This window comes from Epinephelus lanceolatus, chromosome 19 (assembly GCF_041903045.1).
Source record: "Epinephelus lanceolatus isolate andai-2023 chromosome 19, ASM4190304v1, whole genome shotgun sequence".
Classification (NCBI taxonomy): Eukaryota; Metazoa; Chordata; class Actinopteri; order Perciformes; family Serranidae; genus Epinephelus; species Epinephelus lanceolatus.
In genome coordinates, this window is record NC_135752.1 from 41,523,520 (window position 1) to 41,536,274 (window position 12,755).

General features: G+C 46.3%; 2 protein-coding genes across 4 annotated transcripts in view; both read right to left on the bottom strand.

Annotated features, from left to right (window-relative positions):
• LOC117269783 (uncharacterized) overlaps window positions 1-1,082 on the bottom strand; it is a 65,725-nt gene extending 64,643 nt beyond the window's left edge. Inside the window, exon 1 of the mRNA XM_033647084.2 lies at window positions 1,042-1,082. The gene's annotated coding sequence lies outside the window, so the exon portion shown is untranslated. The remainder of the gene's footprint in view (window positions 1-1,041) is intronic.
• A 1,663-nt stretch (window positions 1,083-2,745) lies between these two features.
• The window catches only part of man2a1 (mannosidase, alpha, class 2A, member 1), a 34,991-nt gene continuing 24,981 nt past the window's right edge, over window positions 2,746-12,755 (bottom strand). For 2 of the 3 annotated variants that reach the window (XM_078162214.1, XM_078162215.1), the window contains exons 18-24: window positions 12,329-12,443; window positions 10,472-10,605; window positions 10,163-10,304; window positions 5,811-5,944; window positions 5,358-5,552; window positions 5,054-5,164; window positions 2,746-4,078 (exon numbers count right to left, since the gene is read on the bottom strand). In XM_078162214.1, coding sequence (XP_078018340.1) covers window positions 3,908-4,078; window positions 5,054-5,164; window positions 5,358-5,552; window positions 5,811-5,944; window positions 10,163-10,304; window positions 10,472-10,605; window positions 12,329-12,443 — 1,002 coding nt within the window. In that variant the 3' untranslated portion in view covers window positions 2,746-3,907. Of the gene's footprint in view, window positions 4,079-5,053; window positions 5,165-5,357; window positions 5,553-5,810; window positions 6,121-10,162; window positions 10,305-10,471; window positions 10,606-12,328; window positions 12,444-12,755 lie in introns of those variants that run through there. The other variant, XM_078162216.1, reaches the window with a different exon arrangement.

A 12,755-nucleotide genomic window follows, 5' to 3' on the forward strand; every position in this document is an offset into this window, starting at 1 on the left:
CCTATGGCGTAGGAAGGTCTGATGTATCCTATGCTAAAGGAGATCTGAAAGGAAGCATTGAACCTCCTTTCCTTAATGTTTAGAGAATTCCATCAGCTCTTATCATGGCGGCCACTAAAATACTTCCGGGTCATTTCACTCAGCTAGGAACCTTCCTAAGCAAAAAAGACTTTCCGACCGCAGCCCAAGTGAACAGATTAGGCAGCTTTTATAGCTTGGAAGCCCAGGTGAGCCTAATCATGGTAACGACCCTCCCATGTCAGCCAGCTGCCTGATGAGACTGGCTGAAACATTCTCAAAGACAGTGGGAGGGGCGTCACAGTAGCACAATAAAATATATTTGAAGACAAATACAATTTAGAGAGGAAATATGGCCTAACTCAAAATATAATCAAAGTATAGAGCAACTATCATTATTTATTCAAGTTGTCTACAGGACATGCAAAAAAAAAAAAAAACGAACCCGCCAAACCCTAATCCTGCCGACGGCACCAAAGTGGCTAGAGCCGGCTCTGAGGCAGCAACGTCATATTTAACTGAGCTAATATCTAACTCAGACTGGCTCGCAAAAAATCAGGACTGGAAGCACTCTAACTTCACATTGCTAGATAAAATGGTTTAGACAATTTAAAACTAACAGGCTGTGCATGGTTAGCATTACCTGTATGTACAGTATGCACAGTGTCCCAGCCTAATCTGTTGTTTTATCTTTTAACATTGCATAAATCTACTAATTCACTAGGGGATAATCCACAAACAAGCTTTAATGCACGTTAATTTACAGAAGTTGTGCTGATAATGTAAAATTTGAGTCTTTAGACGTCTAAAAGTGCATCACAGCCGCTCTTTTCTGCTGTAACTTCATTGGCTTCGAGCATGTGCCGCTTACTTCCAGGAACTATTGAGAGGCTCCGCCATCACTGTGAAACAAAGGGTCCATTGGAGTGAACGGAGATGATGCGACTCTCTATTCAAGGGCTCTGGTGTGTGAGGAAGATGAAGACCTGTGGTGATGATGATGATGATGATGATGACTCTTACCTGTTGAGGTGTCAGCAGTCACAGCAGCTCTGAGCTCAGTCTGTCCAGTTAAGTTTCACTTTCTCTGAAATCATGTGACCACAGCAGCCAATCAGCAGCAGCACTGTATCGTGACGTCTGTCGACCAATCAGAAAGGACCTGTTGCAGCTCGTCACAGCAGCCTGCGTCATCACAAATACGAACCCTTGCAGAGACACACAGAGACAGTGTCACAGCTGCTGTGGCGTCTGAACCACATCTGTTCTGAATCCAGCTGTTAGAGATGTGATGACATCACACCTCTTCACGCCGCCTCAGAAAAGATGTCACCGATGACTTCTGTCCCACAAACACTCTGAGCTGTGAGTGCGAACATGGCAGGACGTCCTGAGGTCGTCTGTCTGTCTGTCCCACAGGCTGAACCCTAAAGAGGACAGAGTGTCTGCTGTCAGGGCCCCGAGGCCGTGGACCAATCAGGTCGGCCGAGTCAGTGACGTCTTTGAGTCTCGTCTGTTTTAATGATCCACACGTGAAGAACTTTAATAAAGTTTGATATGTTCCACAGATGACACATGACCCTCCTGTATGATGCTGAGGTCCCGCCCACACAGCATCATGACATCATCAGATCCTCTGAAACACTTTAAACGTGTTTATCATCGTTATGTTTTTTTAATCTCAGTGATGTCACTTCCTGTCTCTGAGCAGAGGTCATTAGCGGTGTCTCACGACAGGGCTGCAGCCTTTGACGCCTGCGTCTGAAGACCGACACCGAGGCCGTCCCACGTCAAAGGCTCCTTCAGATGCAGCCTTGTGTCCCAGACTCTGGAGGATGTAACCGATAAATCCTTCGTGGCCCAGCCTATCCCAAGATGCATTGCACACCGGTGACCATAATATATTAAGTGCAGTTAACTGGCTGACCATTAACTGTTGCTAACGTTACGTTACAGTTCAAACAATCTGAATTTAATATGGTTACCTGAAAACACTGCGTCAGCCTGAAATACATCAGACAGTGGTGAATCATCTTCAACATATTTAATACCAACCTGTGGGTCCATGATTCAGCGCTAGCTTACTCCTTCTTTCCTCACACACAGCTGGTTGCTAGGTAACAGGACTGCCAACAGGTCGTAGGGGCGAGAACAACTGATGATGCAACCAGGAAATGCTCCACAGACCAGACTGTCCCATTTTGGAGACCGTTCAGTTTGACTGGTGCGTCTTCAGAGGACGCGGCCGCCATCGACCGTGAGGGCCGCGTCCTTCAGAGGCTGCAGCGCCTGAACTGAGACACGGTTACAGACTCGTGACCAGCAGTGATTCGGACGGAGAATCTGTGACTGTGGTGATGTCAGTGACACGTTTCTGTTGACGACTTTATTTCAGAGCCGCCGCCCGTCGTCTGTCCACTGAAAATGTTTTGTTCTTATGAACCAGAAAAATCAACTTTTATAATAATTACAAAAAATATCTGATGAAATGAACTGTTTTTGTTTGTTGTTTTTTAAAGAATCCTAAACACATATCAGTCAATAAGTTATTTACCTTCAGTTTTTTCTTTTCATCTCTCACGTGTTGTTTCTTTTATACTCGATGTTTTTACACATCGTACTGTTGAATAGTTGTTTTTATTTATTTGTGAGCACTGATTGGACCAAAGCGACGTCTGCTCCGACGTCACAAAGACGCTCTCGACTGTATAAAACAAAAACCAGACAGAAAATTAAACAATAATTTATTTTGTATTAAAACTTTAAATCTGCCCCAAAAACAAACTACAAACATTCACGAAATAAAAAAGAAACCTTTTCCAAAAATAATTTTAAATACTTCATGTTTCATCAAAAAATCTGTTCACAGAAAATACAGAATTTCAGAATTAAAATAATAATAATGATATATCCAGTAGATTTCATAGTTTCCCAACTTTTCACAGCAAATTCAGAAAATTACAACAAAAAAATCATTTAAACAGCATGTTTGAACATTTAAACAGCGTGTTTGAACATTTAAACAGTGTGTTTGAACATTTAAACAGCATGTTTCAACATTTAAACAGCATGTTTGAACATTTAAACAGCATGTTTGAACATTTAAACAGTGTGTTTGAACATTTAAACAGTGTGTTTGAACATTTAAACAGCATGTTTGAACATTTAAACAGAATGTTTGAACATTTAAACAGCATGTTTGAACATTTAAACAGCGTGTTTGAACATCAGTGTTACCCATAATTCCACGTTCATCTGAAACAAACACACACACACACACACACACATTTAAAAACATTCAGTGACTCGGTCCCTTTTTGTTGCCGTAGTAACGTAAGTTAAATTTCAGTGTTCCTCTCTTCATTCAAATCAAACATGTATTTCTATCTTTGACCTTCACATTTGACCTTTGACCTTCACATTGACCCTTTAGCTTACAGAAGAATATTTTCATATTGTAAATATTGTCACATTTTGTTGACCTTTAATGTGTCAATCTGACCGACCAATCACAGAGAAGATTAAACTGCTTCATTCAGACACTTTTAGTTTTTGTTTTATCATTTTAAAGATTTGATTTTTGTGTTTTGCTTTTTTCCCACAGTGACGCCGGCACCGTGTCCATCTGTATATTTTCATCTTGAACTTCTCATCTCTGCAGAGCTTCACAGCTGATTGAATTTTTTTCTTTTCATTTCAAACTGACTTTTAGTTTCAATTTTTAGTTTTATTTTGAAGTTCTGTTTGATTTATTTTGGTGAGATTTTAATGTTGATCCAACGATCTGCCTTATATTTGACATCACACTTCCTGTACGTAGTTTCTGATTGGCGGCTCGTGGTGTCACAGATCCAACACTGGAACAGTTCTCAGGTTGAATTTGAACTTTTCAGTTGAGCTCCACGCGGAAAGCGCTGATTTCCATTGGTCGAAGGTGAGTGATGTGTGGCGGCTGCTGTTGCCGGGCGGATTCAGGTTCATCGTCTTCTTGCAGCAGAGTGAGACCTGACCGGCGGACGGAACCAAACTGAAGAGGAGAGAAAAGATCGTCCAGATTCACCTGCAGAAAAAGAAACAGGAAAACAGCTCAGAGACCTGGGCCTTATTTCAGGCTCAGGCTCAACAAACTCTGAGCTGACTGAGCCTGATCTGAGAAACAGAACAGCTGATCAGCATCAGTTCAATCAACTCTGGGTATGTTCAGCCTGAGAGAGGCGCGTTCACAACGAGCACTGAAAGACATCATCAGTGGAGTAATGTGATGGAGCCCAAACACACTGGGCACAAACTCAACATCAAACACACAGATATCAAACAGACTGGTAAAAGTTTTGTTTCTACTGACTTCATTCTGTCAATATTAGGCTGAGGTTCATTTAACTGCTGTGAAATGACTTCATGTAATCTCCTTTATTCTCACATGGAGCTATTATGGGATGTTGAGTCCCATCAATGAGCCAGTTACACCGCGGAGTCTTTGAATATATGAAAAGTATTCATGAATCACTGCATCATGTGTCCACGTAGATTCATTTCTCATCAACACTGACAAACCTGCAGTTCTTTTATTAAACATTATTTTTGGGCTTTTGTTGCCTTTAATGTCAGGACAGCATAACGTTATGGGGAGAGAGGGAACGACATGTAGCACAGGACAGCAGGCTGGGTTTGAACCCGCGGTCGCTGCGTCTGATCACGGGGCGTCCGCTCCATCCACTGAGCCACCGATGCTCCGTGGTAATTACTTTAATAATGGATTGTGATTTATGTCCAGGGAAAACCACAACAAGGGTCCAAAGTCTTTTCAGAGCCAGAGACACTTTTCTTACGGGCCGACAAACCGCTGTCTCTCTGATGTGTTCAGTGTCTCTGATGTTATAAAGAAAAGAATCAAAGGACAATGCATAAAATGTGCTGTGATGATAATGTAAATCCAGGATGTGTAATATGTGATATATGTGGGTGCTTAAAATGTGCTGAATTTAAAAAAACTACACAAAAGTGTGTGTGTGTGTGTGTGTGTGTGCGCACACACCTCCTCGTGCACACTCCATGTGCACTGCAGTGGTGGCTCAGGGGTGGAGCTACAATCAAAGCCCTTCCTGTGGAGGAGGAGGGCCACTTCCTGTGATGGACTTTCTGCTTCCTGTTGACCACAAACACAAATAAACATTTATTTGTTTTCATTGTTGATGTTTTCAGAGTTAAAAACAAACATGTTGGAGTTGTGTTGTGTGATCACTGGCTGGTGTGATGATGTGAAATAAATAAATAACATGGAGCCGACGCAAATAAATCACAACTTTTATTTCAAATGATAATTGTTTTGATTGTGCGACCTGCGAGTCCTCCAGCGTCCTCAGGTTCAGCAGGTGAACGTCACACGGCAGCGATGAGTGGAGCGGCAGGAAGGGGCGGAGCTTTGGCACCTGACTGTTGCTAGGGGCAACCATGGTGATTGGTGGGTGGCTGAGGGAGAGCGAGGTCAGGTGGGCGAGCAGTGACAGATGTTCAACTGAGGCTCCTCCCACTTCCTGTCACGGAAACAAGACAATAACAAAAAAAATAACCATAACAAAAAAAACAACAAAAAACAAGAACAAATGTAATTAAATAATAAAAAAGTAAAATATAAAATAAATAAAAACATAAACAGAAGAATTAAATCCCAAATGATTGTTGAGAGCCAATCAGAGTCAAGATAATCACAACGTGAGACGTGTCAGTAGCTGACTAATTGATTCATTCACTATGATGTCATCACAGGGGCAGGTTGTGCCCCGCCCCCTCACCTGAGGCCCGCCCCTCCTGTCCTCCAGCAGCAGGTTGTAGAGACTTGCTGTCAGCTTGTTGTCGGTGACGCCCTGACCGAGGCCGCGGTTATCGTCCTGCTGCAGCCGCCGGTCCAACACCACCTCCAGCTCACCTGCACAGGTCACAGGTCGTCAGAGGTCACAAGTCATCAGAGGTCATCAAAGTTCACAGGTAACCAGTTGTCACAGTTCACAGGTCATCAGTTGTCACACAAGTCATCAGAGGTCACAGGTCGTCAGAGGTCATCAGAGGTCACAGGTCACCAGTTGTCACAGGCCAGAGGTCAGACTGAGGAGAAATTTCATTAACAAAAACAAAAAAGGTTCATCAGCAACTTTTTTTCGTGATGAAGAGACGCTGATGAGCTAAATATAGATCTTCAAAACTGAGAACATAACGAGATGTTTCTGAGCGTCAGACAGACGTGACAGTAAAACTTTTCAAAGAATCCTTTTTTATCCTTCTGTTCTCCTCTTGTCAGACACCACTGACCCTTTAGTCTCGTCAATGAAAAAGAAACACCTCAACATCTCGTCTTCCTCATAAAAAAAAGGTTGTTGACAAACATCTTCATCATAATTTTTGTAAACAAAATAACCACTGCTCACAACTGGTCCCTGAAATTGTTCAATTTAATTTGATGTTTTTCACTAATGTGAATTTTTGAGAACATTTTACGTACAAAAATAATTTACTTCATAAAATAAAAAACAAAACAAAAAAACAATTCAATGTAACTTTCATCAGTACCTCTGCAGCCCACTAGATGGCGTTGTGAGACCCGCCAGCAGGCCACAGCTCATCAAGATAAACTTGTAGGTGACACGCAGGAAGTCGGAGCGTTCATATTTTGAACTTGGGGCAGGAAGTGTTGGTTACCTGAATTACCAGAAGTATCAACCATTCATTTTTCATAACAACATATCTTGTTACGGGTCACAGGGGGCGGAGCCTATCCCAGCTGACACTGGGTGAGAGGCAGGGTTCACCTGGAGAGGTCACCAGACTATCACAGGACTGACACATAGAGACAGACAACCATTCACACTCACATTCACACCTACGGACAATTTAGAGTCACCAATTAACCTGCATGTCTTTGGACTGTGGGAGGAAGCTGGAGCACCTGGAGGAAACCCACGCTGACACAGGAAGAACATGTCAGAGCACCTGGAGGAAACCCACGCTGACACAGGGAGAACATGTCGGAGCACCTGGAGTAAACCCACGCTGATACGGGGAGAACATGTCGGAGCGCCTGGAGGAACCCCACACTGACACAGAGAGAACATGTCAGAGCACCTGGAGGAAACCCACGCTGACACAGGGAGAACATGTCAGAGCACCTGGAGGAAACCCACGCTGACACGGAGAACATGTCAGAGCACCTGGAGGAAACCCATGCTGACACAGGGAGAACATGTCGGAGCACCTGGAGGAAACCCACGCTGACACGGGGAGAACATGTCGGAGCACCTGGAGGAAACCCACGCTGACACAGGGAGAACATGTCAGAGCACCTGGAGGAAACCCACGCTGACACAGGGAGAACATGTCAGAGCACCTGGAGGAAACCCACACTGACACAGGGAGAACATGTCGGAGCACCTGGAGGAAACCCACGCTGACACAGGGAGAACATGTCAGAGCACCTGGAGGAAACCCACACTGACACAGGGAGAACATGTCGGAGCATCTGGAGAAAACCCACACTGACACAGGGAGAACATGTCAGAGCATCTGGAGGAAACCCACGCTGACACAGGGAGAACATGTCGGAGCATCTGGAGGAAACCCACGCTGACACAGGGAGAACATGTCGGAGCACCTGGAGGAAACCCACGCTGACACAGGGAGAACATGTCAGAGCACCTGGAGGAAACCCACACTGACACAGGGAGAACATGTCGGAGCATCTGGAGAAAACCCACACTGACACAGGGAGAACATGTCAGAGGACCTGGAGGAAACCCACGCTGACACAGGGAGAACATGTCAGAGCACCTGGAGGAAACCCACGCTGACTTGGGTAGAACATGTGGGAGCACCTGGAGGAAACCCACGCTGACAGGGGGAGAACATGTCAGAGCACCTGGAGGAAACCCACACTGACACAGGGAGAACATGTCAGAGCACCTGGAGGAACCCCACGCTGACAGGGGGAGAACATGTCAGAGCACCTGGAGGAACCCCACGCTGACACAGGGAGAACATGTCACAGCACCTGGAGAACACCTACGCTGACAAAGGGAGAACATGTCGGAGCTCCTGGAATAAACCAACGCTGACACAGGGAGAACATGTCAGAGCACCTGGAGGAACCCTACGCTGACACAGGGAGAACATGTCAGAGCACCTGGAGGAAACCCACGATGACACGGGGAGAACATGTCAGAGCACCTGGAAGAAACCCACGCTGACACGGGGAGAACATGTCGGAGCACCTGGAGGAAACCCACGCTGACACGAGGAGAACATGTCAGAGCATCTGGAGGAAACCCACACTGACACAGGGAGAACATGTCGGAGCGCCTGGAGGAACCCCACGCTGACAGGGGGAGAACATGTCAGAGCACCTGGAGTAAACCCACGCTGACACGGGGAGAACATGTCAGAGTATCTGGAGTAAACCCACGCTGACACAGGGAGAACATGTCAGAACACCTGGAGGAAACCCACGCTGACACGGGGAGAACATGTCAGAGCACCTGGAGGAAACCCACGCTGACACAGGGAGAACATGTCAGAGCACCTGAAGGAAACCCATGCTGACACAGGGAGAACATGTCAGAGCACCTAGAGGAAACCCACGCTGACACGGGGAGAACATGTCGGAGCACCTGGAGGAAACCCACGCTGACACGAGGAGAACACGTTAGAGCACCTGGAGTAAACCCACGCTGACACGGGGAAAACATGTCAGAGCACCTGGAGGAAACCCACGCTGACACGGGGAGAACATGTCAGAGCAGCTGGAGGAAACCCACGCTGACACAGGGAGAACATATCAGAGCAGCTGGAGGAAACCTACGCTGACACAGGGAGAACATGTCAGAGCACCTGGAGGAAACCCACGCTGACACAGGGAGAACATGTCAGAGCACCTGGAGGAAACCCACGCTGACACGAGGAGAACATGTCAAAGCACCTGGACTAAACCCACGCTGACACAGGGAGAACATGTCAGAGTATCTGGAGTAAACCCACGCTGACACGGGGAGAACATGTCAGAACACCTGGAGGAAACCCACGCTGACACAGGGAGAACATGTCAGAGCACCTGGAGAAAACCCACGCTGACACGGGGAGAACATGTCAGAGCACCTGGAGAAAACCCACGCTGACACGAGGAGAACATGTTAGAGCACCTGGAGTAAACCCACGCTGACACGGGGAGAACATGTCAGAGTATCTGGAGTAAACCCACGCTGACACGGGGAGAACATGTCAGAACACCTGGAGGAAACCCACGCTGACACAGGGAGAACATGTCAGAGCACCTGGAGGAAACCCACGCTGACACAGGGAGAACATGTCAGAGCACCTGGAGGAAACCCACGCTGACACGGGGAGAACATGTCGGAGCACCTGGAGGAAACCCACACTGACACAGGGAGAACATGTCGGAGCACCTGGAATAAACCCACGCTGACACGGGGAGAACATGTCAGAGCACCTGGAGGAAACCCACGCTGACACGGGGAGAACATGTCAGAGCACCTGGAGGAAACCCACGCTGACACGGGGAGAACATGTCAGAGCACCTGGAGGAAACCTACGCTGACACAGGGAGAACATGTCAGAGCACCTGGAGAAAACCCACGCTGACACGGGGAGAACATGTCAGAGCACCTGGAGGAAACCCACGCTGACACGGGGAGAACATGTCAGAGCACCTGGAGGAAACCCACGCTGACACGGGGAGAACATGTCAGAGCACCTGGAGGAAACCCACGCTGACTTGGGGAGAACATGTCAGAGTATCTGGAGTAAACCCACGCTGACACAGGGAGAACATGTCAGAGCACCTGGAGGAAACCCACGGTGACACAGGGAGAACATGTCAGAGCACCTGGAGGAAACCCACGGTGACACAGGGAGAACATGTCAGAGCACCTGGAGGAAACCCACGCCGACACAGGGAGAACATGCAAACTACGCACAGAGAGACACCCCCCCTCCGGCTGCGAGGCGACAATGCTAATCACTTCACCCTCGTGCTGCTGTTAACTGAGTTACCAGAATTATCATCGATACCTAAAATCAATCCTCACACAATCATGTCAAACTTCAGAAGAATGAACAGACTTCCAGGTGAACAAAGACTCACCTGGTCTAAGAGACGCGACGGCCTGACTCTGAGCCGACAGCAGAGACAGACGAGACGTTGAATCCTGCAGGAACGCCGCGGAGCTCATCGGGTAAAAGTTGGCCTGCAGGGGGAGCTTCGACAGGGTCCGACGCTGCTGCATCTGCACCACCATCAATAAATAATTAATAAACCACATCATTGACCAGTGTGACATCATCAGACAGCATGACATCACTGAGCAGTGTAACATCATTGAGCAGCATGACATCATTGAACAGCGTGACATCATGGATGGTAACAATAAGAGCTGACGAACAGTGAATGAACCTGGAAACTGTTGAGGTCAGTGAAGAAACGGTTGCTGCTGGCGACGTTGCTGATGAGCCTCATGACAAGCTCACGGTTGACCTCTGACCTGATGTCTACCTTGTTGGAAATCTCCAGGGATCTCCCAGCATGCCCTGGAGTGGACCCAGACAGGAAGTCATTCAGTGCAATTAATGACATACAGTACAGGCCAAAAGTTTGGACACACCTTCTCATTCAATGCGTTTTCTTTATTTTCATGACTATTTACATTGTAGATTCTCACTGAAGGCATCAAAACTATGAATGAACACATGTGGAGTTATGTACTTAACAAAAAAAGGTGAAATAACTGAAAACATGTTTTATATTCTAGTTTCTTCAAAATAGCCACCCTTTGCTCTGATTACTGCTTTGCACACTCTTGGCATTCTCTCCATGAGCTTCAAGAGGTAGTTACCTGAAATGGTTTCCACTTCACAGGTGTGCCTTATCAGGGTTAATTAGTGGAATTTCTTGCTTTATCAATGGGGTTGGGACCATCAGTTGTGTTGTGCAGAAGTAAGGTTAATACACAGCTGACAGCCCTATTGGACAACTGTTAAAATTCATATTATGGCAAGAACCAATCAGCTAACTAAAGAAAAACCAGTGGCCATCATTACTTTAAGAAATGAAGGTCAGTCAGTCCGGAAAATTGCAAAAACTTTAAATGTGTCCCCAAGTGGAGTCGCAAAAACCATCAAGCGCTACAACGAAACTGGCACACATGAGGACCGACCCAGGAAAGGAAGACCAAGAGTCACCTCTGCTTCTGAGGATAAGTTCATCCGAGTCACCAGCCTCAGAAATGGCAAGTTAACAGCAGCTCAGATCAGAGACCAGATGAATGCCACACAGAGTTCTAGCAGCAGACCCATCTCTAGAACAACTGTTAAGAGGAGACTGCGCCAATCAGGCCTTCATGGTCAAATAGCTGCTAGGAAACCACTGCTAAGGAGAGGCAACAAGCAGAAGAGATTTGTTTGGGCCAAGAAACACAAGGAATGGACATTAGACCAGTGGAAATCTGTGCTTTGGTCTGATGAGTCCAAATTTGAGATCTTTGGTTCCAACCGCCGTGTCTTTGTGAGACGCAGAAAAGGTGAACGGATGGATTCCACATGCCTGGTTCCCACTGTGAAGCATGGAGGAGGAGGTGTGATGGTGTGGGGGTGTTTTGCTGGTGACACTGTTGGGGATTTATTCAAAATTGAAGGCACACTGAACCAGCATGGCTACCACAGCATCCTGCAGCGACATGCCATCCCATCCGGTTTGCGTTTAGTTGGACCATCATTTATTTTTCAACAGGACAATGACTCCAAACACACCTCCAGGCTGTGTAAGGGCTATTTGACCAAGAAGGAGAGTGATGGAGTGCTGCGGCAGATGACCTGGCCTCCACAGTCACCGGACCTGAACCCAATCCAGATGGTTTGGGGTGAGCTGGACCGCAGAGTGAAGGCAAAGGGGCCAACAAGTGCTAAACACCTCTGGGAACTCCTTCAAGACTGGTGGAAAACCATTTCAGGTGACTACCTCTTGAAGCTCATGGAGAGAATGCCAAGAGTGTGCAAAGCAGTAATCAGAGCAAAGGGTGGCTATTTTGAAGAAACTAGAATATAAAACATGTTTTCAGTTATTTCACCTTTTTTTGTTAAGTACATAACTCCACGTGTTCTTTCATAGTTTTGATGCCTTCAGTGAGAATCTACAATGTAAATAGTCATGAAAATAAAGAAAACGCATTGAATGAGAAGGTGTGTCCAAACTTTTGGCCTGTACTGTATATAAAATGAGAGCTGAATAATTAATGAGGTGTTTGAATGCTGTTACCGTCCACGTGGTACAATCGGAGCGTGTGTGTGAAGTGTCGGAAACAGGAAGTGATTTCAGAGAAGACCGGACCTCTGGACACCCGAACCAGGGGTGGCTCTGAGGACGAGTAGAGCTGGGGGGGGGGGGAGACATTTAGTCCTGATGTGGATTGTGGATCTGGTTCTGGTTCTAAATGTACTTACAGTTCTGGTTGTGGATCTGGCTCTAAATGTACTTATAGTTCTGGTTGTGGTTCTGGTTCTAAATGTACTTATAGTTCTGGTTGTGGATCTGGTTCTAAATGTACTTATAGTTCTGGTTGTGGTTCTGGTTCTAAATGTACTTATAGTTCTGGTTGTGGTTCTGATTCTAAATGTACTTATAGCTCTGGATGTGGTTCTGGTTCTTAATGTATTTATAGTTCTGGTTGTGGTTCTGGTTTTAA